This window comes from Lepus europaeus, chromosome 19 (genome assembly GCF_033115175.1).
Source record: "Lepus europaeus isolate LE1 chromosome 19, mLepTim1.pri, whole genome shotgun sequence".
NCBI classification, from domain to species: domain Eukaryota; kingdom Metazoa; phylum Chordata; class Mammalia; order Lagomorpha; family Leporidae; genus Lepus; species Lepus europaeus.
Genome location: NC_084845.1, coordinates 66,962,873 through 66,981,228, shown reverse-complemented (window position 1 = coordinate 66,981,228; position 18,356 = coordinate 66,962,873). Strand labels below are relative to the sequence as shown.

General features: G+C 48.4%; 1 protein-coding gene and 1 pseudogene across 1 annotated transcript in view; both read right to left on the bottom strand.

Moving 5' to 3' along the window:
* Window positions 1–2,229: 2,229 nt before the first annotated feature.
* On the bottom strand, window positions 2,230–12,974 carry LOC133747745 (tyrosine--tRNA ligase, cytoplasmic-like; annotated as a pseudogene).
* PLCG2 (phospholipase C gamma 2) overlaps window positions 9,038–18,356 on the bottom strand; it is a 141,726-nt gene continuing 132,407 nt past the window's right edge. Inside the window, exons 32-33 of the mRNA XM_062176292.1 lie at window positions 14,386–14,570; window positions 9,038–13,378 (exon numbers count right to left, since the gene is read on the bottom strand). Coding sequence (XP_062032276.1) covers window positions 13,336–13,378; window positions 14,386–14,570 — 228 coding nt within the window. The 3' untranslated portion in view covers window positions 9,038–13,335. The remainder of the gene's footprint in view (window positions 13,379–14,385; window positions 14,571–18,356) is intronic.

The window sequence follows — 18,356 nt, the reverse complement described above, 5'->3', positions numbered from 1 at the left end:
GAGCCAGGAGCTTCTTCCAGGTCTCCCACATGGGTGCAGGGGCCCAAGAACTTGAGCCATCTTCCACTGCTTTTCCAGGCCATAGCAGAGAGCTGGACTAGAAGTGGAGCAGCTGGGACTCAAACCAGCACCCACATGGGATGCTGGCACTGCACGCGGCAGCTTTACCCATTAGCCACAGTGCCGGCCCCTGCCATTCTTAGTGGTCACAGAGGGGAGGGCGGCTACCAGAGCAAGTCTTGTGGTTTCTTTTCCTCAGCTTAGTATGGAAATAAAAACCAGGGAATAATTTGCGATGAGGCAGAAACTTTTATTAGAAAAGAAACTTTTTTTTGATTGGCAAGCGACAGAGAAAGTGTCTGGTCCGAGAAAAGAGCAGGCCGAGTGCCCGAGCGGGACACTGGCTTTGAGGAAGTGTCCGGGGTTTGTAAGGCATCGCTGCCTGTTCACTAGGTCGTCCTATCTGGGGTGCCCACTGGATGGGGCTTTCACATACGTATATTGATGGGCTTCGGGCTCATGGAGGTAGCAGGGTGGGGGTCTCCTGGAGCATGTCTCCTTAGGGGCTCAGCCCCCTCCTCTGCCAGCTCTGGGTGAAAGATGGCAGCCACCCTGGAGGTGTGAAATAAAGCTGTAAGGTCACACGAGATAGCTGGGATCTCCTGGAACCAGTCTGACTCTCCCCAGGGGCTCAGCCCTCCCCCCTCCCCCCCACCAGCACTAGTGGAAGATGGCGCCCACCCTGAAGGCGTGATTTAAAGCCGCAAGGTCACACATGCAGCACAAGAAGCTGTCAGTGGGGGAGATGCCGGCTGGTCTGGAGACAGGGTTTCCAGCCACAGTGGCAGCCTGCTTGTGAAGGAACTTCTACCTGTGTCTGTCTGAAGGGGCCGCAGACCCCCAGCCGCCCTGGCTGGCCTCATGTTACCTTCCTGGAATTGTGTTTTCCTGATACTGACATTGCTAGAACAGCTTTATTAGAATTTACCTGGTATCTTTTCAGGTAAACTTTGTGTTCCCCTCCTTTTTAAAAAAATAAATATATATATAAAATAAATAAATAAATAAATAGAACTCTTCATAAAGTTCATAGAAGTATGTATTATGCAGAAATTCCGTATGGGTTTCAAAAGTTTGTTTTGCACCAAAAATTCCAGTATTCCATGAATTATTTGAAGTCCCCTCACGTAACAGAGACTTGTTTCTCACTCAATTACAGACTGTTCCGAGTTGGTGTTAATCATTTTAGCCTCTCTTCCCTCCCTTGCAGCCTCCCCCTTAAGCTATTTGTTTTTATTTATTTATTTGAAAGGCAGAGTTACAGAGAGGCAGAGGCAGAGAGAGAGGTCTTCACTCCCCAGATGGCTGCAATGGCCAGAGCTGGGCTGATCTGAAGCCAGGAGCTTCCTCGGGATCTCCCACGTGGGTGCAGGCGCCCAAGGACTTGGGCCATCTTTCACTGCTTTCCCAGGCTATAGCAGAGAGCTGGATCAGAAGAGGAGCAGCCGGGTCTTGAACCGGCGCCCATATGGGATGCGGGCACTGCAGGCGGCGGCTTTACCTGTTAGGCCACAGCACCGGCCCCCTCCCCAAACTATTGAAACTGTCAAAAGAGTTTCCCCATCTGTGTAAGATGACTCCGCTCCCTTTTCTTTATTTATCCTTCTGTTGAGCCGCTCATCGATCACCCAGAAATCTTGGGTATGCTAGATTGTGTTACATTTGTGTCAAGCAGAACAATGTTTCCAGTCATTTTGAAAGTAAGGCAGCCTTTTCCAGTGTTTTGTCAGAGTCCTGTGCTGGTCCCACCTTCTCTGCTGTGTGAGCGTTTGCCGCTGCGGGAGCTCGAGGAGTGACTGGTGGGGACGCTGGGAAGCTGCGAATGATTCAGGAATGGCTCAGGTGTGATGTGGATGGTAAGGAGCCTTTTAGACATTCCTGCGATCTTGTGATCGGCAGTCAGATTCTACATAAAGAGAAAGATACAGGGACCACGCCATGAACTTTTTTCTGTGAGTCATATTGGAACCACATATCTCAAGTCGGCTGCCAAGCCAAGAGAGCCGAGCTGGACATCCTGCTGCTATCGCACCATCGTTCCTGCCCATCGCAGTCAGTCCATCACTGCGGCCAGGCAGGATGAACCCAGACTCTGGAGCAGCCCTGCACAAACACTGGTTTACCAGGTGCAGAGCCTTCCGGAAAGTTCCAGAAGCTCAGCCTGGTGGGTTACCCCTCGGTGGAAGTGCTCAGAAGCATGTCCTGGGCCTCAGTTCCCCTCGTCTTCTGGGGTTTCAGATTGCGCGGCACCACCAGCAGTAGCCGGCGCTGCTCATCACAGTCTGGGCTTCACCTTCCCCCACCTCAGTCTTCTCCACATCCCGGCCATCTGCCTCTGGGTGCTTCTCCTCACATGTCCAGCCGGGATGGGGTGACCTCCTCTGGTTCTGAATTCTTGGCAGGGCCTTTGGCAGATGGCTTCTGGCCAGCTTCTTCAGCCCAAAGGGAGTGAACTTTGCCCAGATGGGATTCAGCATGTTCAGGGCGACTGCAGCAGAGTTCTTGGGGGTCTCTGGGGTGTACAACGTCATCAGCAGAGTCCTTTCTCAAGTCCAGGTAAGCTGTGCGGGTTTTGCTTCCACCCCACTTACCTCGACGGATGAGAAGGACTTGGAGGGGAACATGGACCCCACTGTTGTCCACGTTTCCTGATTGACAGCAGGCTTTCTTCAGTTCTTTCTTCATACCCTCCTTGTGATCAAAGCCTTGGACTCCTCTTTGAAGAGCTTATTTTGCTGCCAGTTGACCCCAGGGCCTTAGCATTCATGAGATGGACCCATGTGGTATAGCCAAGTGCAGGGAGAGCGCGCTCCGCAAAGGTGAAAATCTTCCTCTGGCCAGCCCCCTCCGAATTGGACATCTTTTTAAATCCTCTTCATCGAAGGCCTGCAGTCCAGGGTACAGGAGACACTCAGCAAAGGACGCTGCACCTGCTTCCCCATCTCAGCCCCAGCTTTCCTGGCATCATGTGGTGTGGCCAGAGGAGAACCTGTACACGTCTACTATGTTTGATTAGCTTTTGACAAATCAGTGCCTTTGACAGACCCAAGCTTCTCCAAGGGCACACCAGTGCTCTGCAGCATTGCCTTGATCTCATTCTCATAGTAACTTGTTCGCAGTTCTAGAAGTTCCTCCTGGGGCTTTCTTGTTATCCAGGCATGCGTAAAGATCAGAAACAGAAGTGCTACCTCACATCCTGCCTTCAGAAGTCTTCAGTCTTTGACATGGGCGCGAGTAAGTCGCCTGTGGCTTGCCCGTGTTTGCTGTGTCCCAGGCAACGTTTAAGTTCTCATTCCTACAGTATCTCCTTCAGTTTCTCTTACTAAAGAACCTCCTGCAGGTTCCAGGATAAAGAGAAAGCTTCCCTTCAGGGCTGGGACAGATCACGGGAAACATAGGATATTTGTCTTCTGGAGACTGGCTTATTTTACTAGCATAATGGTCTCCGTGTTGCATCCATTTTATTGTGAAAGATAGGGTTTCATTTTTTTTTTTAAGTTGAATGGTATTTCAGGTGTATATATAGTTTGTTTATCCAGTCATGAGCTGATGGACATCTGTGTTGATTTCATATCTTAGTTATTGTGAATTGAGCAGGTGTAAAAATAGGGATACAGATAAGTCTTTCATATAATGATTTCATTTCCTTTGGGTCAGTTTCTGGGAGTGGAATGGCTAGGTCATAAAGTACATCTGTTTGCAGATTTCTGAGGAATCTCCATAATGTCTTCCATAGTGCTTGTACTAGTTTACACTCCTAGCAACAGTGGATTAGGGTACCCTTTTCTCTACATCCTCACTGGCATTTGTTGCTTTTTGATTCTTTGAAAATTTTATTAAGTGCTTGCAGATTTCATGTGTACAGGTTTAGGAACATAGCATTACTTCCCACCCTGCCCTCCCCCCTGCCCACCTCCCAGCCTTCTTCCTCCTCCCTTTCCTATTCCCACTCCTAATTTTTACAAAGATCCATTTTCAGTTTATTTTGTTCTCATAGGATTGACCCTATACTTAGTAGGGAGTTCAAAAAATAGCATGAAGACATAAAACACTGTTCCTCAACAGTCGAGACAAGAGCTGTAGATAATCATTGAGTCTCAAAATGTCCATTGCACTCCTGTAGATTATCTTTTAGGTACTCTGTTAGTTACAATAGGACAGGGAAAACGGATGGTCTGTCTTTTGGGACAAGTATAATGGTTTCCCATTGCATCCATTTTGCTGCAAAAGACAGGAGTTCATTTTCTTTTTACCAATGTATAGTATTCCATAGTGTATATGTGCCATAGTTTCTTTATCCAGTCACCACTTGATGGACATCTGAGTTGATCCCATATTTTTTAGCAATTGTGAATTGACCTTAATAAACACGGGGGTACAGATAACTCTTTTATATGCTGATTTCAGTTCCCTTGGGTAAATTCCCAGGAGTGGGATCGCTGGGTCATATGAGAGATCTATTTTCAGCTTTCTGAGGTATCTCCACTCTGTCTTCGACAGTGGCTGCACCAGTTTACATTGCCACCAACAGTGGACCAGGGTACCTTTTTCCTCGTATCTTCACCAGCATCTACTGTTTGTTGATTTCTGGAGGAGAGCCATTCTAACTGGGGTGAGATGAAACTTCATGGTGGTATTAATTTACATTTCCCTGATGGCTAGTGATCCTGAGCATTTCTCTAGTGTCTGTTGGCCATTAGAATTTCCTCCCTTGAAAAATGCCAGTTTAAGTCCTTTGCCCATGTCTTTAAATTTCAGATTTTATGTAAGTTAGAGAAGTTTCATGTATTTCATATATACAGAGTTAGGGGACACAGTGATACTCCCCCCCCCCCAACCTCCCTTCTGCCCACATTCCAACACTTCTTCCTCCTCCCTCTCACATTCCCACTGTTAATTTTTGTAAAGATCTATTTTCAGTTTATTGAATGATCGTATAGGTAACCCTGCACTAAGTAAGAGAGTTCAACAAATAATATGAAGAAAAAAAGCACACTGTTCTCAGTGGAAGAGACAGGGGCTGCAAACAATCATCAAATCTCAATGTCCACTTCACTTGAATACATTACATTTCAGATACTCTATTAGTCACCTTGGACCAGGGAAAACATAGGATGTCTGTGTGGGACTGGCTTATCTCACTGAGTATACTTCCCAGTTCTGTCCATCTTGTTGCAAAAGATAGGATTTCATTTTTATAGCTGAGTAGTACTCTATAGTGTATATATACCATAATTTCCTTTTTTTAAAAAAGATGTATTTATTTGAAAGACAGAGTTACAGAGAGAGGTAGAGAGAGAGGTCTTTCATCTGCTGGCTCACTCCTTGGATGACTGCAATGGCTGATCCAAGGCCAGGAGCCAGGAGCTTCTTTGGGGTCTCCCACGTGGATGCAGGAGCCCAAGGGCTTGTGCCATCCTCTTCTGCTTTCCCAGGCCATAGCGGAGAGCTGGATCAGAAGTGGAGAAGTCGGACTCCAACTGGTACCCATATGGGATGCTGGTGCTGTAGGCGGGGGCTTTAACCTACAGCGCCACAGCACACACACACACCCCCCCCCATAATTTCTTTATCCAGTCACCAGTTGATGGATAGCGGTTGATACCTGAACCAGAACTCAAGATATGGGATCCTGACATGGCCAGTGGCAGCTTAATCTGCTGGGCCACAACATTGGTCCCTGCTGATACTTCATTGAGAATTTTTGTTCACCAAGGATATTGGCTCATAGTTTTCTTTTTCTTTTCTTTTTTTTTTTTTAAGATTTTATTGATTTATTTGAAAGTTGGAGTTGCAGAGAGGCAGAGGCAGAGAGGGGGAGAGAGAGAGAGAGATGGTCCATCCCAGATGGCTGCAACAGCTGGAGCTGTGCCGATGCAAAGCCAGGAGCATGTTCCAGTCTCCCATGCCGGTGCAGGGGTCCAAGCACTTGGTCCATCTTCCACTGCATTCCCAGGCCATAGCAGAGAGCTGGATTGGAAGTGGAGCAGCCGGGTCTCGAACCGGTGCCTATATAGGATGCTGGCACAGCGCCAGCCCCTCATAGTTTTCTCTATATGTTGTGTCTTTGGTTTTGGTATCAGAGTAATTTTGGCCTTGTAAAAAGTTTGACATAAAAAGTTTGTAGCATTTTGGAATAGTGTGAGAAGTATTTGACGTAGCTGTGACTGTTTTGTAGATTCATCATGGCTTGGCCTTCTCTTTAATGGGGGACTTAGAGTGACTGCTGTAATCGTACTACTTCTTACTGCTATGTTTAGTTTTTCTCTAACTTCTTGATTGTATCTTAGTCGTCGCTGTATCCAGAAGCTTACAGATTTCTTTGAGGTCTTTGAATTAGCAGTAGTTGTCATGGTATTTTCTCATCAGTCTTTGTATTTCAGTGGCATTCGTTGTAATATTTCTTCTTCATCTCTAATTTCAAAGTTGTATGTCTTTTTTGTTTGCCTGTTTTGTTTATCTTTTCATTTGGTTGATCTTGTATTCTTTTAGTTTAAATTTCATTTATTTGTGCTCTGGTACATATTTTCTTGCCTCCTGCTAATTTTGGGTTTGGTTTGTTCTTTTCTAAGTTCTTGAGATGCTTAGATTGTTTATTTGACACCTTCCTAGTCTCTAGGTAGTTCCTGAATAAACTCCTCTGCTAATGCAGCACGCAACAGAGCTGAAGGCACCTTTACCTCTGTCTCATCGCCTCTCCTGCCCACTGTCGGACTTGATCCTCGGCGCAGCTGGACAACGCTTTCAGTCCATTGTTATGTTTCCACCTCTGTGTGCTGCTGTGTGTAACAAGCAGTACCCATTAAATAGTTTTATATGCACTTGTTTAAAACATGTGCACAGAACGACACTGGGTGCCACTGGGTAGAGTTTTCCTTTTCTTACACAAGTTGATGTACGTGTACCATAGTGTGTGTACGCGCTGTGTTCCATTCCATTTCACTTCCTTATGCCGTTGCATCCTATAAATGTCCCTCGTTACATCTGTCTAGGTGTCCTTTTACTCATTTATATCCAGTTTTTCATTTGTTGTGGGTGTGTGCGTGCATGTGTGTGTCCAGCTTATCTCATTCCACTTAGGAGACTCCTCCGTTCGCACAGTTACATGCCGCCATAGCTCCGCTCATTGCTGTGTGGTGCTCCTTGCAGGATACGTGTAACGTATCAGCTCCTCACCAGATAGATGGACATCCGGGCTCTTTCTCCTTTTTGCCTATTGTAAATGTACCATGAATCTTACTGTCCATGAGGTTGGTGTGCCTGTGTATGCTTTTAAGTATATTTCTGAGAGTGGACTTAGTGGGTCATCAGGTGTTTACAAGTTTAAGTTCATTGGTGTGTGTCATTTGACAATGGACTTCTGTACTGATTGACACAATCTGCCAGGTGTTCTGCGTTCTTGCCAACACTTGGTATCATTAAGCTCTTCTTTTTTTTGAAAGGCAGAGTTAGATAATGAGAGAGAGAGAGAGAGAGAAAGGTCTTTGTTTTTCCGTTGGTTCACCCCCCAAATGGCCTGCGTGCTGCACCGATCCGAAGCCAGGAGCCAGGTGCTTCTCCTGGTCTCCCATGTGGGTGCAGGGCCCAAGCACTTGGGCCATCCTCCACTGCCTTCCTGGGCCACAGCAGAGAGCTGGCCTGGAAGAGGGGCAACCAGGACAGAATCCGGAGCCCTGACCGGGACTAGAACCTAGGGTGCTGGCGCCACAGGCAGAGGATTAGCTAAGTGAGCCGTGGCGCCGGTTATTATTAAGCTTTTCAATTTCTGTCCCTCTAATAAGAGTGTTGTTGACTCTTGCCATTTTAATTTGCATTTTCCCTTATGAATAATGAGTGAGCATTGTTTGAATATACTCTTGTAAGGGGCTTCTTCATGAACTCCCCCGCCCCTCCACCAACTGATTGTCTTGTTCTTGACCTGGGGAGGTAGAGTCACATTTTGACTGACAGCCTTTGACATATTGCTGCAAATATCTCCTTCCACACTCCGGCTCACCTCCTCACTGTCCTGATTGTGACTAAACATGAGGAGTCAAATTTAGCAATTTTCCTTTAGGGGTAAATCTGTTGCTGTTGGTTTGAGCAACCGTTCCCACTCCAGGGTTGTGAAAACCTCTGGAAATACTGCTGTTTGAGTCTCACGTTTGGGAGCTGCAGTGTCACTGGAATTGGTTTCTGTGTGTGGTGTAGTGATGCTGAAATAAATGTGCTTAATCGACACACCACTGGCAGTCGCTGTGGTCAACGCTGGCAAGACAATGTGAGCCGTTCATTTCCCACAGGACACAGTTTCTATTTTTATGGATAGGAATCACTGGAATTATGTGGGCAATGAAAGGTGTGGAGACCCTAGGAGATGAGATCGTCCGGACAGCTGTTAGCTTATTATGTATGAGTCTTCACATTCTCCTTTGAACCAGTTATAACATTGTTTTTTTAAGGATCATGTAGCGCTTCTAATTTCCTCTTTGTCCCTTACCACTCCTGGTTCATTTTGTACTGCAGAGTTCATCCCAGGATTTTCTGAAGTCTTTGCATCCGGGCGGTCAGTGCAATCATGAGTGCCTGGGCCTTGGGGTTGGTTGGTGTTGGGGATCCAGCATGGCTGCCCGTGCACCAGAGATTGTTGGGAAGAAAATAGTGATTGACAGTTAGGGCATGGCTTGTCACTTGGCAGAGAAATGCACTTACTTGGGATTAGCTCGTTGCTCCATCTAGCAATAAACATTCTTCCCACGATGCTAAGTAGAGGAGCATTCGTTTACTAATTTGATAAACTTGAATTTCTACATAGTTTTTGCTGAAAACAAGCCAGACCTGTATCCTAGAGAACAGTGTGATAAACAGGATCAAAAAAGACATCTTTAAAAAAAGAATTGCAATGTTAGCTGTCTCGTGGATCAGTTATTTCTTTTATTTAGGAGCATAAAAAACAGGTAAATCTCTAGGCAGATTGTTGTATTCATGCAGATGAAACTTTTATTCTTTCAAATGTGATACAGTCATTTAATTTTCACATTAGCAGTGTGACTCGTTGACATAATTATGTACACACAGGCATATACTATATATATAAAAATAAATTAAGCTTTTGTACTGAAACACAAGTTTACAAATGCAGCTTTTGAAACTAGTGAAAAATAAGAAATGTGGAGATTTCTGAGAGAGGCAGAATCTCTCTGGAACTGACTCAAGAAGAAAATATCTTTAAAAATTAAAGCACATCATTTTTTAAATGTCAATTTTATAATCCTGTACATTTCTGAATCATAAGAAGGTTCTGCCAGGAAGTTAGATGTCACCCAAGTTGACGGTGAGGTTAAACGTCCTTTAAAGGTGAGAGTGTGGAGGCCCCTGGTAGACCTCCTCCTCGTTTCCATACACAATTCATCACTGAGGGGCCCTCAATCAGCAATTCTGAAATTTTATGCTCAGCCATCTGTTAAGTGAATGTAGAAAATCTTTGTATCCCTTGAACAATGCTAAATTGAGGTCTAAAATTTTTCATCATGAAGTTTCAGAAGATGTAAGTGCTGGCATATTATAGATGCTGCATCTTTGTTTAAAACTGTTACGTTCCCTTTTAACTTTAGCCAAGAGGCTCTGAACATAATATTTACTGAAGAGACACCATCGTGCTTTCAAAAATTACATGGACCAGGCATCTGTTAAATAGAAATACCACATCTTTCACATTACTCCTTGAATATATGCTTTTATATAATTTCTTCCTCGCAACTGTAGCTTATTTTTGGCTCATACACTGTTTAATTGTATCTCTAACAAAATTATATAAAATTCTGTCATCCTAAGGCCATCAGTCTTTAAAATTCGTCTTCAAGATGGAGCTTTATCAGTAGACATGTCGTACAAATTTGAACAGATGATGAAGCAAAGTTTTATTGGAAATCTCTAACTGAATCCAGTGAAGAGGCATCTCCCCCACGGCTGTTTGTAGATGAACAGTGAAGCAAGGTGCAGCATCACTTCTGTGTGATGCATGGAGGTGTTGGTGACCCCCGGTCCCACAGCTAAGCAGCTGGGAGCAGAAGTTGAGTGATGGCAGAAGCACAGAATTCCTCCCACCTCTCTGCAGTTACACTGACATAGAAACGTTTGGGGTTCTCCTTCCTTTTTGTTAAAAGGAAAGAACAGGGAACCGGCAGATCTGCAGAAGGCCGGCCACCCTGTGTTATGTCTTTCACGTCTCCTGTTTGGGTTTTTACCCTGTGGTTCGTGCCCACGGCAGACAGGAGACGGGGAAGGTTGGGTTTGCTTTTTCAAGGAGAGAGGAGGCCATTTTCTGAGCTGGATGAGTATTAGGAAGGCGAAGACCTGAAAACCCATCTCCTGAAGGTGCTGGTGCTGTGTTCCTGGGAAAGCTGGGGTGGCCAGGGAGAGGCTGGCTGGTCCCAGCCTTGGGGCCTCAGCCAGATTCTCACCAGGTCACAAAGCGTGACCTGAGGCCCGCCACCTTCTCTGCAGGGCGGCTGCCCTCAGCTTTCCCACCATGCACGAGTCCTGTGTGGCGCCTCTCGGGGGTTTGAGAAATGTCATCTTGTCCCCTCTTAGCTCTCGCACACGCAGGCCTCGCCCTGGAGATGATTTCACTGAGTCTGAACTGTTTCCCAACTGGCACGATGCAGCCAGCCTTCACCCCGCCCTTGATTTTTTCACCCAATGACCAATATGCTGAATACTGCTCTGAGAGCAGCTATGAACAACACAACACAAGCCACATGCAGTCAGGTTTCAATTCGGCAGTGCTGCGGCCATCTTCCAGAACATTCCTGCCCCTGGGCTGCTCAGCCTGAGCTGCCTGTGACCAGTGCATCTCAGCCAGTTAGGTTATAGCGCATCCTGGCCGGCTCTTCTCATCTGTGTCCTTCCTGCGAGGGCTGATTTGGGTCCTCACACTAACCAAGAACTATATGAGGTGAAACCCTATTAAGGGCAGCATGGAAGAATGAAGACCGTCCCTGTAGCAGTGGACACAAGCCACTGTAGTCCTGCGGGAGGAGACAGTGGCAGGTGGAGGGCTCTGCCCAGCACCATTTATAATAGAGCCCATGCCTGGGCTCCCTCTGCACGGGGATGGCCGTACTGGGACAGCAGAGGACGAGGGATTCTCTTCCCTCTGCTCCTCCATTTCCCAATTCCTTAGATAGAGCAGGATCAAGTCTGATTTATGCAACAACAACAAAAGGATGCAGGCCTTAAAATCTGGGCTTTGAAATACAGTGAAGTGTGGAGCTGAAAACAGGTTGTGACAGCAACACCTGAGCTCTGTGGTGCAGAGGTAATGACAGAACCAGGAGAGAGTGGGAGGAGTCACCATGTGCAATAATTAGACTCCTGTGCCTACCTGGGCCCTGGCTAATGGGGCACTGGCTACAGAGTCTGGCAATTCCCGCCCCGCAGCATTCAGCTGACACAGCCTTGTCTGGCAGCGGCCTTGAACATTGGCTGTGATGACACGTGGCCTGGCTGGCTGGCAGGCAAATACAGCAGCATCTCCCAGCTGCAGCAGCAACTGAAGTAAGGTCATGAGATAATGGCTCCACCGGTCTGACAGCCGTCACCTGCTGGCCTGGCTGTAGGGCTGGCAGATGGCTTTCTTCCAGAGCTCACGGATGGGGCTGGTCCGTGAGACCAAAACTGCTGCCCCAGACCTTGGTGCCGTGCTGGCCAGATGGAGGTGCCCAGTAAGTGTTGGTAGTATGAACGGATGGGGTCTTGACACAGAGCATGGCTGGTTTTCACCTGCTCCTCAGCAACATGTGTCTGCTACGTGCAGCATTTTGGGTAACTAGAGGAAGGCTAAGTGGGTTTCCAGGAGCCAGCTCTATCTCAGTGAAGCACCAGTCTTGGTGGTTACTGTCTCCCACCACACTCGCTACTTCTCAAAGTTACACCTGGCTTCCCCTAAGCCAGTTTTCAGTTCACTGAGAAGCTGTGACTTGACCGACCAGCCTTACGCCAGCACTAGCCTCTCCTTTAAAAAGCCTGTTCAATCAAGCAAATTTCATCTCAAGATGTAGGTAGACAACCCTAGGCAGCTGCACGTAGTACCATTAAGAAGGTAGGTCTAGGCCAGCGCCACAGCTCAATAGGCTAATCCTCCACCTACGGCACTGGCACACTGGGTTCTAGTCCTGGTCGGGGCACCAGATTCTGTCCCGGTTGCTCCTCTTCCAGTCCAGCTCTCTGCTGTGGCCCGGGAGTGCAGTGGAGGATGGCCCAAGTGCTTGGGCTCTGCACCCGCATGGGAGACCAGGAGAAGCACCTGGCTCCTGGCTTCAGATCAGCGTGGTGCACTGGCCGCAGTGGCCATTGCGGGGTGAACCAACAGAAAAGGGAGGCCTTTCTCTCTCTTTCTCACTATCCACTCTGCCTGTCAAAAAAAAAAAAAAAAAAGGTAGCTCTGTCCCTCTGAGTAGGGCTTCAGCCTGCTCAAGCTTCTAGCGCCCAGAGAAGTGCTGCACAGAACCTCACCTTCATCGGAGTCTGGAAACCAGCTCTTGACCTCCTGTCTGCCGACAGAGAGCCCTCCGAGAGGGCTCCACTCTGCAGGAAAAGCCTACCTCTTCTCTGGGGTGATGTACTGCCTGAAACCAAGAGGCCCCAACACTTCCAGACCCTCCCCCGTCACCCTTGTCACAGGGTCTCCATCACTATTTACAAATAGTCTTAACACATATTGTCGCCCATCTATTTCTCGGGGACAGCAGCAAGTCCCTGCAGGAGGGCTGTCCAGCTAGTGACAGTCACTGGGGGCAGGCTCCTGGGGGGAGGGGCCACCTGATGGAACCCAACAGCTTTAATTGCTGTATCACTTCCCTCTTGTTAAACTCCTTTTCAGAATCTAATGAATTCGGTGCTTACACTTCCTGCTTATCTTTGGTGAAGTCCATGACCTGTGTCATCAGAAGCAGGATCTTCTTGGGCAGAAAAGAAATCCTGTTCCCTGTGTAGGTCACGCAGAGAAGGCTGCACTGATAGAGATTGGCGTGGCTTTTATTCAGTGAGGTTTGGAACACAAGAGGCCAAAACCGAGCAGCAGGTTTTTGGGTGCCTCCACAGAGAACAGAGGTGTTCATCTTGGACAACTGTCTTAGCTCAGCAGGAAGCCACCGTGACTCACGCCGGCTGGGGCTCCTGCAGGAGTGTCCCCTTGATGGCAGACTTGAGCAAAGTCACAGATCAGCGTGGTTCCAGGCTGCGCTGGAGCCCACTCGCCTCCGTGCAGACAGACGCGCGCACACACTCCGGCTCCTAGGAGTAAAACTTGCTGTTGCTGACTCGCTTCTCTCGTAACCTGAAATAAAGTAGAGTCCATCACCACCCGCGGGGCACGGGAAGCCAGCTGTGTGCTGAGTGTAGGTGGCATTTCTCTGTCCACGGGTTTTCAGGTCATGCAAGGTAGGTGATACACCAGGGAGGTGGGCTTGGGGCTCTCTGCAAGGTTAAATCTTGTCATGGGTAAAATGGGGAATAACCACCACGTAGGCTGACAATGAGGATTAGATAGAAACAATGTGACTCAGCGGCTCAGGACTGTGCTGCCATTTGCTTTTTTTTTTTTTTTTTTTTTTTTTTTTTTTTGACAGGCAGAGTGGACAGTGAGAGAGAGAGAGACAGAGACAGGTCTTCCTTTTTGCCGCTAGTTCACCCTCCAATGGCCGCCGTGGCCAGCACATCGCGCTGATCCGAAGCCAGGAGCCAGGTGCTTCTCCTGGTCTCCCATGGGGTGCAGGGCCCAAGTGCTTGGGCCATCCTCCACTGCCTTCCCCGGCCATAGCAGAGAGCTGGCCTGGAAGAGGGGCAACCGGGACAGAATCCGGCGCCCTGACCAGGACTAGAACCCGGTGTGCTGGCGCCGCAAGGCGGAGGATTAGCCTGTTGAGCCACGGCACCAGCTGCCATTTGCATTTTCATTAGGAGCGTTCTTTGTTGCTGGGTATGAGTTTGAGACAATGTAAGGGGCTAGGCAACTCTGGCTGCCCCTCTACCCAACACGTGCCTGTGGCACCACCAAAGGCATCCCCTGGAGAATTCCTGCCTCTGTCTAGGACCCCTGGAGTAGTCAGTTCTTGACAACTCAGAAAGGGCTCCTTAAAAGTGAGCAGTCATCACTTAACTTGGGAACTGCATGGAAGTACCCAAGAGGAGACAGTTCTATCCAGGGAAGTGGTGGGCGCTGGAAGTTCATTTACAGAGGAAAGAGAACCAGGGTCCAAGCCGAGTCCCCGTAGGATGTGTAAAGGAAGCAGACTGAGGCATGCCAGAGTCCTGGGGTTTGCAGGTGGCGTGAGGTTGGCCTACCTCCGGTTGCACCGCTCCTGGTACAGCTGGAGCTGGTTTTCGTTGACATTGAACTCTTTAATGAGGGCGTCCCGGTTGGCATGGCGCAAGTTCTGGTGTGTGTCATAGAGGAAGAGTTGGTTGTTAAGCTCTTCTTGCCGCCTCCGCAGCTGGCGACAGGAGGAATACAGTTCTTCTTCACTCTCCTGGACAGGAAGGGAGAGAACATGCAGAGGTGACCACAGCTTCCAAAGCAAATCGTGCGGCATGGCTTTATTTCTTTTGAGAGGTAGAGTTAGAGACAGAAAGGTCTTCCATCAGCTGGTTCACTCCCCAAATGGCTGCAATACTGAGCCGATCTGAAGCCAGGAGCTTTCTCCCCATCTCCCACGCAGCTGCAGGGGACCAAGCACCTGAGCTATCTTCCACTGCTTCCCCAGGCCACAGGCAGAAAGCTGGAGTGGCAGAAGAGCGGCTGGGACATGATCCAGCACCCATATGGGATGCTGGAGCTGCAGGTGGAGGCGTAGGTCACTGTGCCACTGTGCAGGCCCCTCCAGGGCCTATTTGCAGCAAAGATAAAACTCTGAATTCCACACTGTAGTGGAAGCTGGCAGTTTGTAAAGATCTTGGACTTTCACAATGTTGCTTTCTGGTAAACAATGAAGTAACAAACCCATCGCTGTAGAGCCTCTTTCTTCATCTAATCCTTTTATGCCTTGCGCTACATCTGGCCTTTAAGTGCAAAGGCAGCTAAGCAGCTCCCTCCATCGTGGCACACAGCGATGAGGAAGCACAGCTCAGAGATGTGGTAGAAAGGGCACCATCAGAGAGCCTGTGAAGGCCTCAAATGGCAAGATGACAGATGGTAAGCTGATGCTTCTGGGAAACATTGTACGAAGTGGGAGGACACTGCTCCGAAAGAAACATCTTCTATGATGCCATTCATAAGAAATGCACACAACTGGCTCATTCACAGAGACAGAACGTGGATTCTCGGCCACCAGGGGCCAGGAGATGGAGTGAATGGTGATGACTAATGAGCATGTGGTCTCTCTCTAGGGTCATAAAAATGTTTCAGCATTGATTGTGGTGATGGCTACGCAACTCAGTGGGATAAAAACCACTGCACATTTGAAATGGGTGATTGTATGGTATATAAATTACATCTCAAAGATATTACTGGGAGAGACAAAAAAAAAGCCAAGGTACCCCACAACACCCCCCAAGGATGGACATGTTGCAGCCACTTAGGATGTCTTATTGACCCACCAGCGTCAGCTGTGGACACAGGACCCCAGCCAGGTACATTAGAAGCAGCTGTGTAGCTTCTGTTGCAGCTCTTGGTTTAAAGATAGAGTGAAGGTCATGCGCACTTGGTAGTGGTCCCGTCCCGACCCCATGGCTGTCAGGCACAGGAAGCCAGGGGTGAGGCCAGAGGAGAGAAAAACCAAGCCCCTGGGGGAGCTCTGGGTCCAGCTGTGTGCCCAGACCCACCCCAAACTCTTCAGTAGCAGGGGATCAAAACACTAAGGGGCAGAGGGTGGGACATGCTATCAGAGTAAGTGGTTTGGCTTCAAGTTGGGGGAGGATGAGGCTATCTTGCCCTGCCTGTGTTTTGCAAAGACCACTGGTGCATGTGTGAAGCATGGCTACTCGAGGGAGGTCTTAACCATTGCACGAAACACCTAGTTTTTCTCTTTAACCTATAGTGCATGATCATCTGTAGTTAATCTGCTGTTTGACAGAACACCAGAACCTCACACCCCAGCCTAACCGTAACTTAGTACCCATGAACCATTGAAACTGCCAAAAATGGTCTCTGCACCTGTTCTCCACCTGTAAGAACAGCTTCTCCCACAGCCTTTATATAGGTAAGGACTGTGATCCAGGCTCAATGGCAAAACCTCCCGTTTCTGTTAACACTTCTGTAATTGCAGTCCTTTATTGGATTTCTTACTTCTAAGACATAGCTGTTATATAATTTAGTCCCATGTACTATACGTGTAGTTCGTATGAGGATGTGAGATATGACCTACACTTAGAAAAGTACGTAAAACATGTACAGTTTAAAGCACACAGCTGTGTGCTCCCCTGCCCCAGGTCAAGAGGAAGAGTGCTGCCCACTCTGTGTCCTCCTCCTAGCCAAGACTTCTTCCCCCACCGTAGGGTGTCAGGCTAATTAGTCCCTGGCTTTCTTTTGAGTCTGAGTCTTCATGCAAAAATCTAGTTTATTTTTCTTTCCAACTCAATAGCTTAAATATACAGGAAGCTTTTAGTAGTATGTTTACCTGGACTGTGAAAATCTTTTTGACTTGATCTAACTCTAGTTGTTTCTAGAATTTTCCAGAACGGGTGTTCGGTGTAGCAGACAGCCTGCCTCTTGGGATGCCCACCACTTGTTTTTGAGTGGCTGGGGTCAAGTCCAGGCTCTTCTCTGCTTTCTTTTTCTTTTTTTGACAGGACAGTGAGAGAGAGAGAGACAGAGAGAAAGGTCTTCCTTTGCCGTTGGTTCACCCTCCAATGGCCGCCGCAGCCAGCGCACCACGCTGATCCAAAGCCAGGAGCCAGGTGCTTCTCCTGGTCTCCCATGCGGGTGCAGGGCCCAAGCACTTGGGCCATCCTCCACTGCACTCCCGGGCCACAGCAGAGAGCTGGACTGGAAGAGGAGCAACCAGGACAGAATCCGGCGCCCCGACTGGGACTAGAACCCGGTGTGCCGGCGCCGCAAGCTGGAGGATTAGCCTATTTACCCACGGCGCCGGCCATCTTCTCTGCTTTCTAGCTCCCTGCTAACACACAGCCTGAGAGACAGCAGGTGATGGCTCAAGTACTAGGATCCTTGCACCCATGTGGGAGTCCCGGATTGAGTTCCTTTCATGGTTGCTGCCTGACCCAGGGTTAGCTGTTACAGGCATCTGGGGAGTGAAGCAGTGGATATGAGCACTTTCTCTCCTTGCCTTTCAAATGAAATGAAAGGAAATTTAAAATTTCCCCATCGATGTTTTTCTCTAATTTTTATGTTGAAATTGTAAACTTCCAGAGAAGCTATAATAATAATACTCAGGCCGGCACCGCGGCTCACTTGGCTAATCCTCCGCCTGCGGCACTGGCACCCTGGGTTTTAGTCCTGGTTGCCCCTCTTCCAGGCCAGCTCTCTGCTGTGGCCAGGGAGTGCAGTGGAGGATGGCCCAAGTGCTTGGGCCCTGCACCCCATGGGAGACCAGAGAAGCGCCTGGCTCCTGGCTTCGGATCAGCGTGGTGCGCCGGCTGCGGCGGCCATTAGGGGGTGAACCAACGGAAGGAAGACCTTTCTGTCTCTAACTCTGCCTGTCAAAAAAATAATACTCAGTCTAGCTTACTCCACATCACCCAGATTACCCAGGCAAAACATCCCACATAATCACAATACCATGATTAAAAGGAGGAACTCGACAGTGACTCAGGGCTGAGGGACTAAACTCCAGCTTTCAGATTCCACTGCTGTTTCCACCGCGATCCTTATTCTGTCCCTGCTTCCCATCCCGGATCCCACGTTGTACCTGACCACCGTGAGGGCACTCGGTTCTCCCTGGTCTATGGACACCTAGATGAGTGCTCGCCACCTGTTTATCTGGTGTTCCTGCACAGGTTGACGGTTTGAAGAGAACGTCACAGAAAGGGTGTAGCCGCCTCAGTGCGGGTTCGGGGGTACCAACCCGTCTTAGCACTGGAGGCAGTAATGTGGATCATTCGAGGAAGAGAGTGTCTGTGAGGTTCGTAGGCCCTCAAGGTATTTTTCTCTGTGCCGTTACTACTCGTGCCTCCACATTTCATTCAGGAATCTCAGTATCCATTGGTGGATGGGATCTACAGCAGTGGAATTCTCGGGTTTCATTGGGGGTTCCTCCGTTCTGATTCCTTCTACCCTGTACCTTTCTGACTTCAATTCCTCTTGAGTGTTAGTTATTATCAGTATCATGAATGGAACGTTCCAGCTGTCCCTCCCTCTC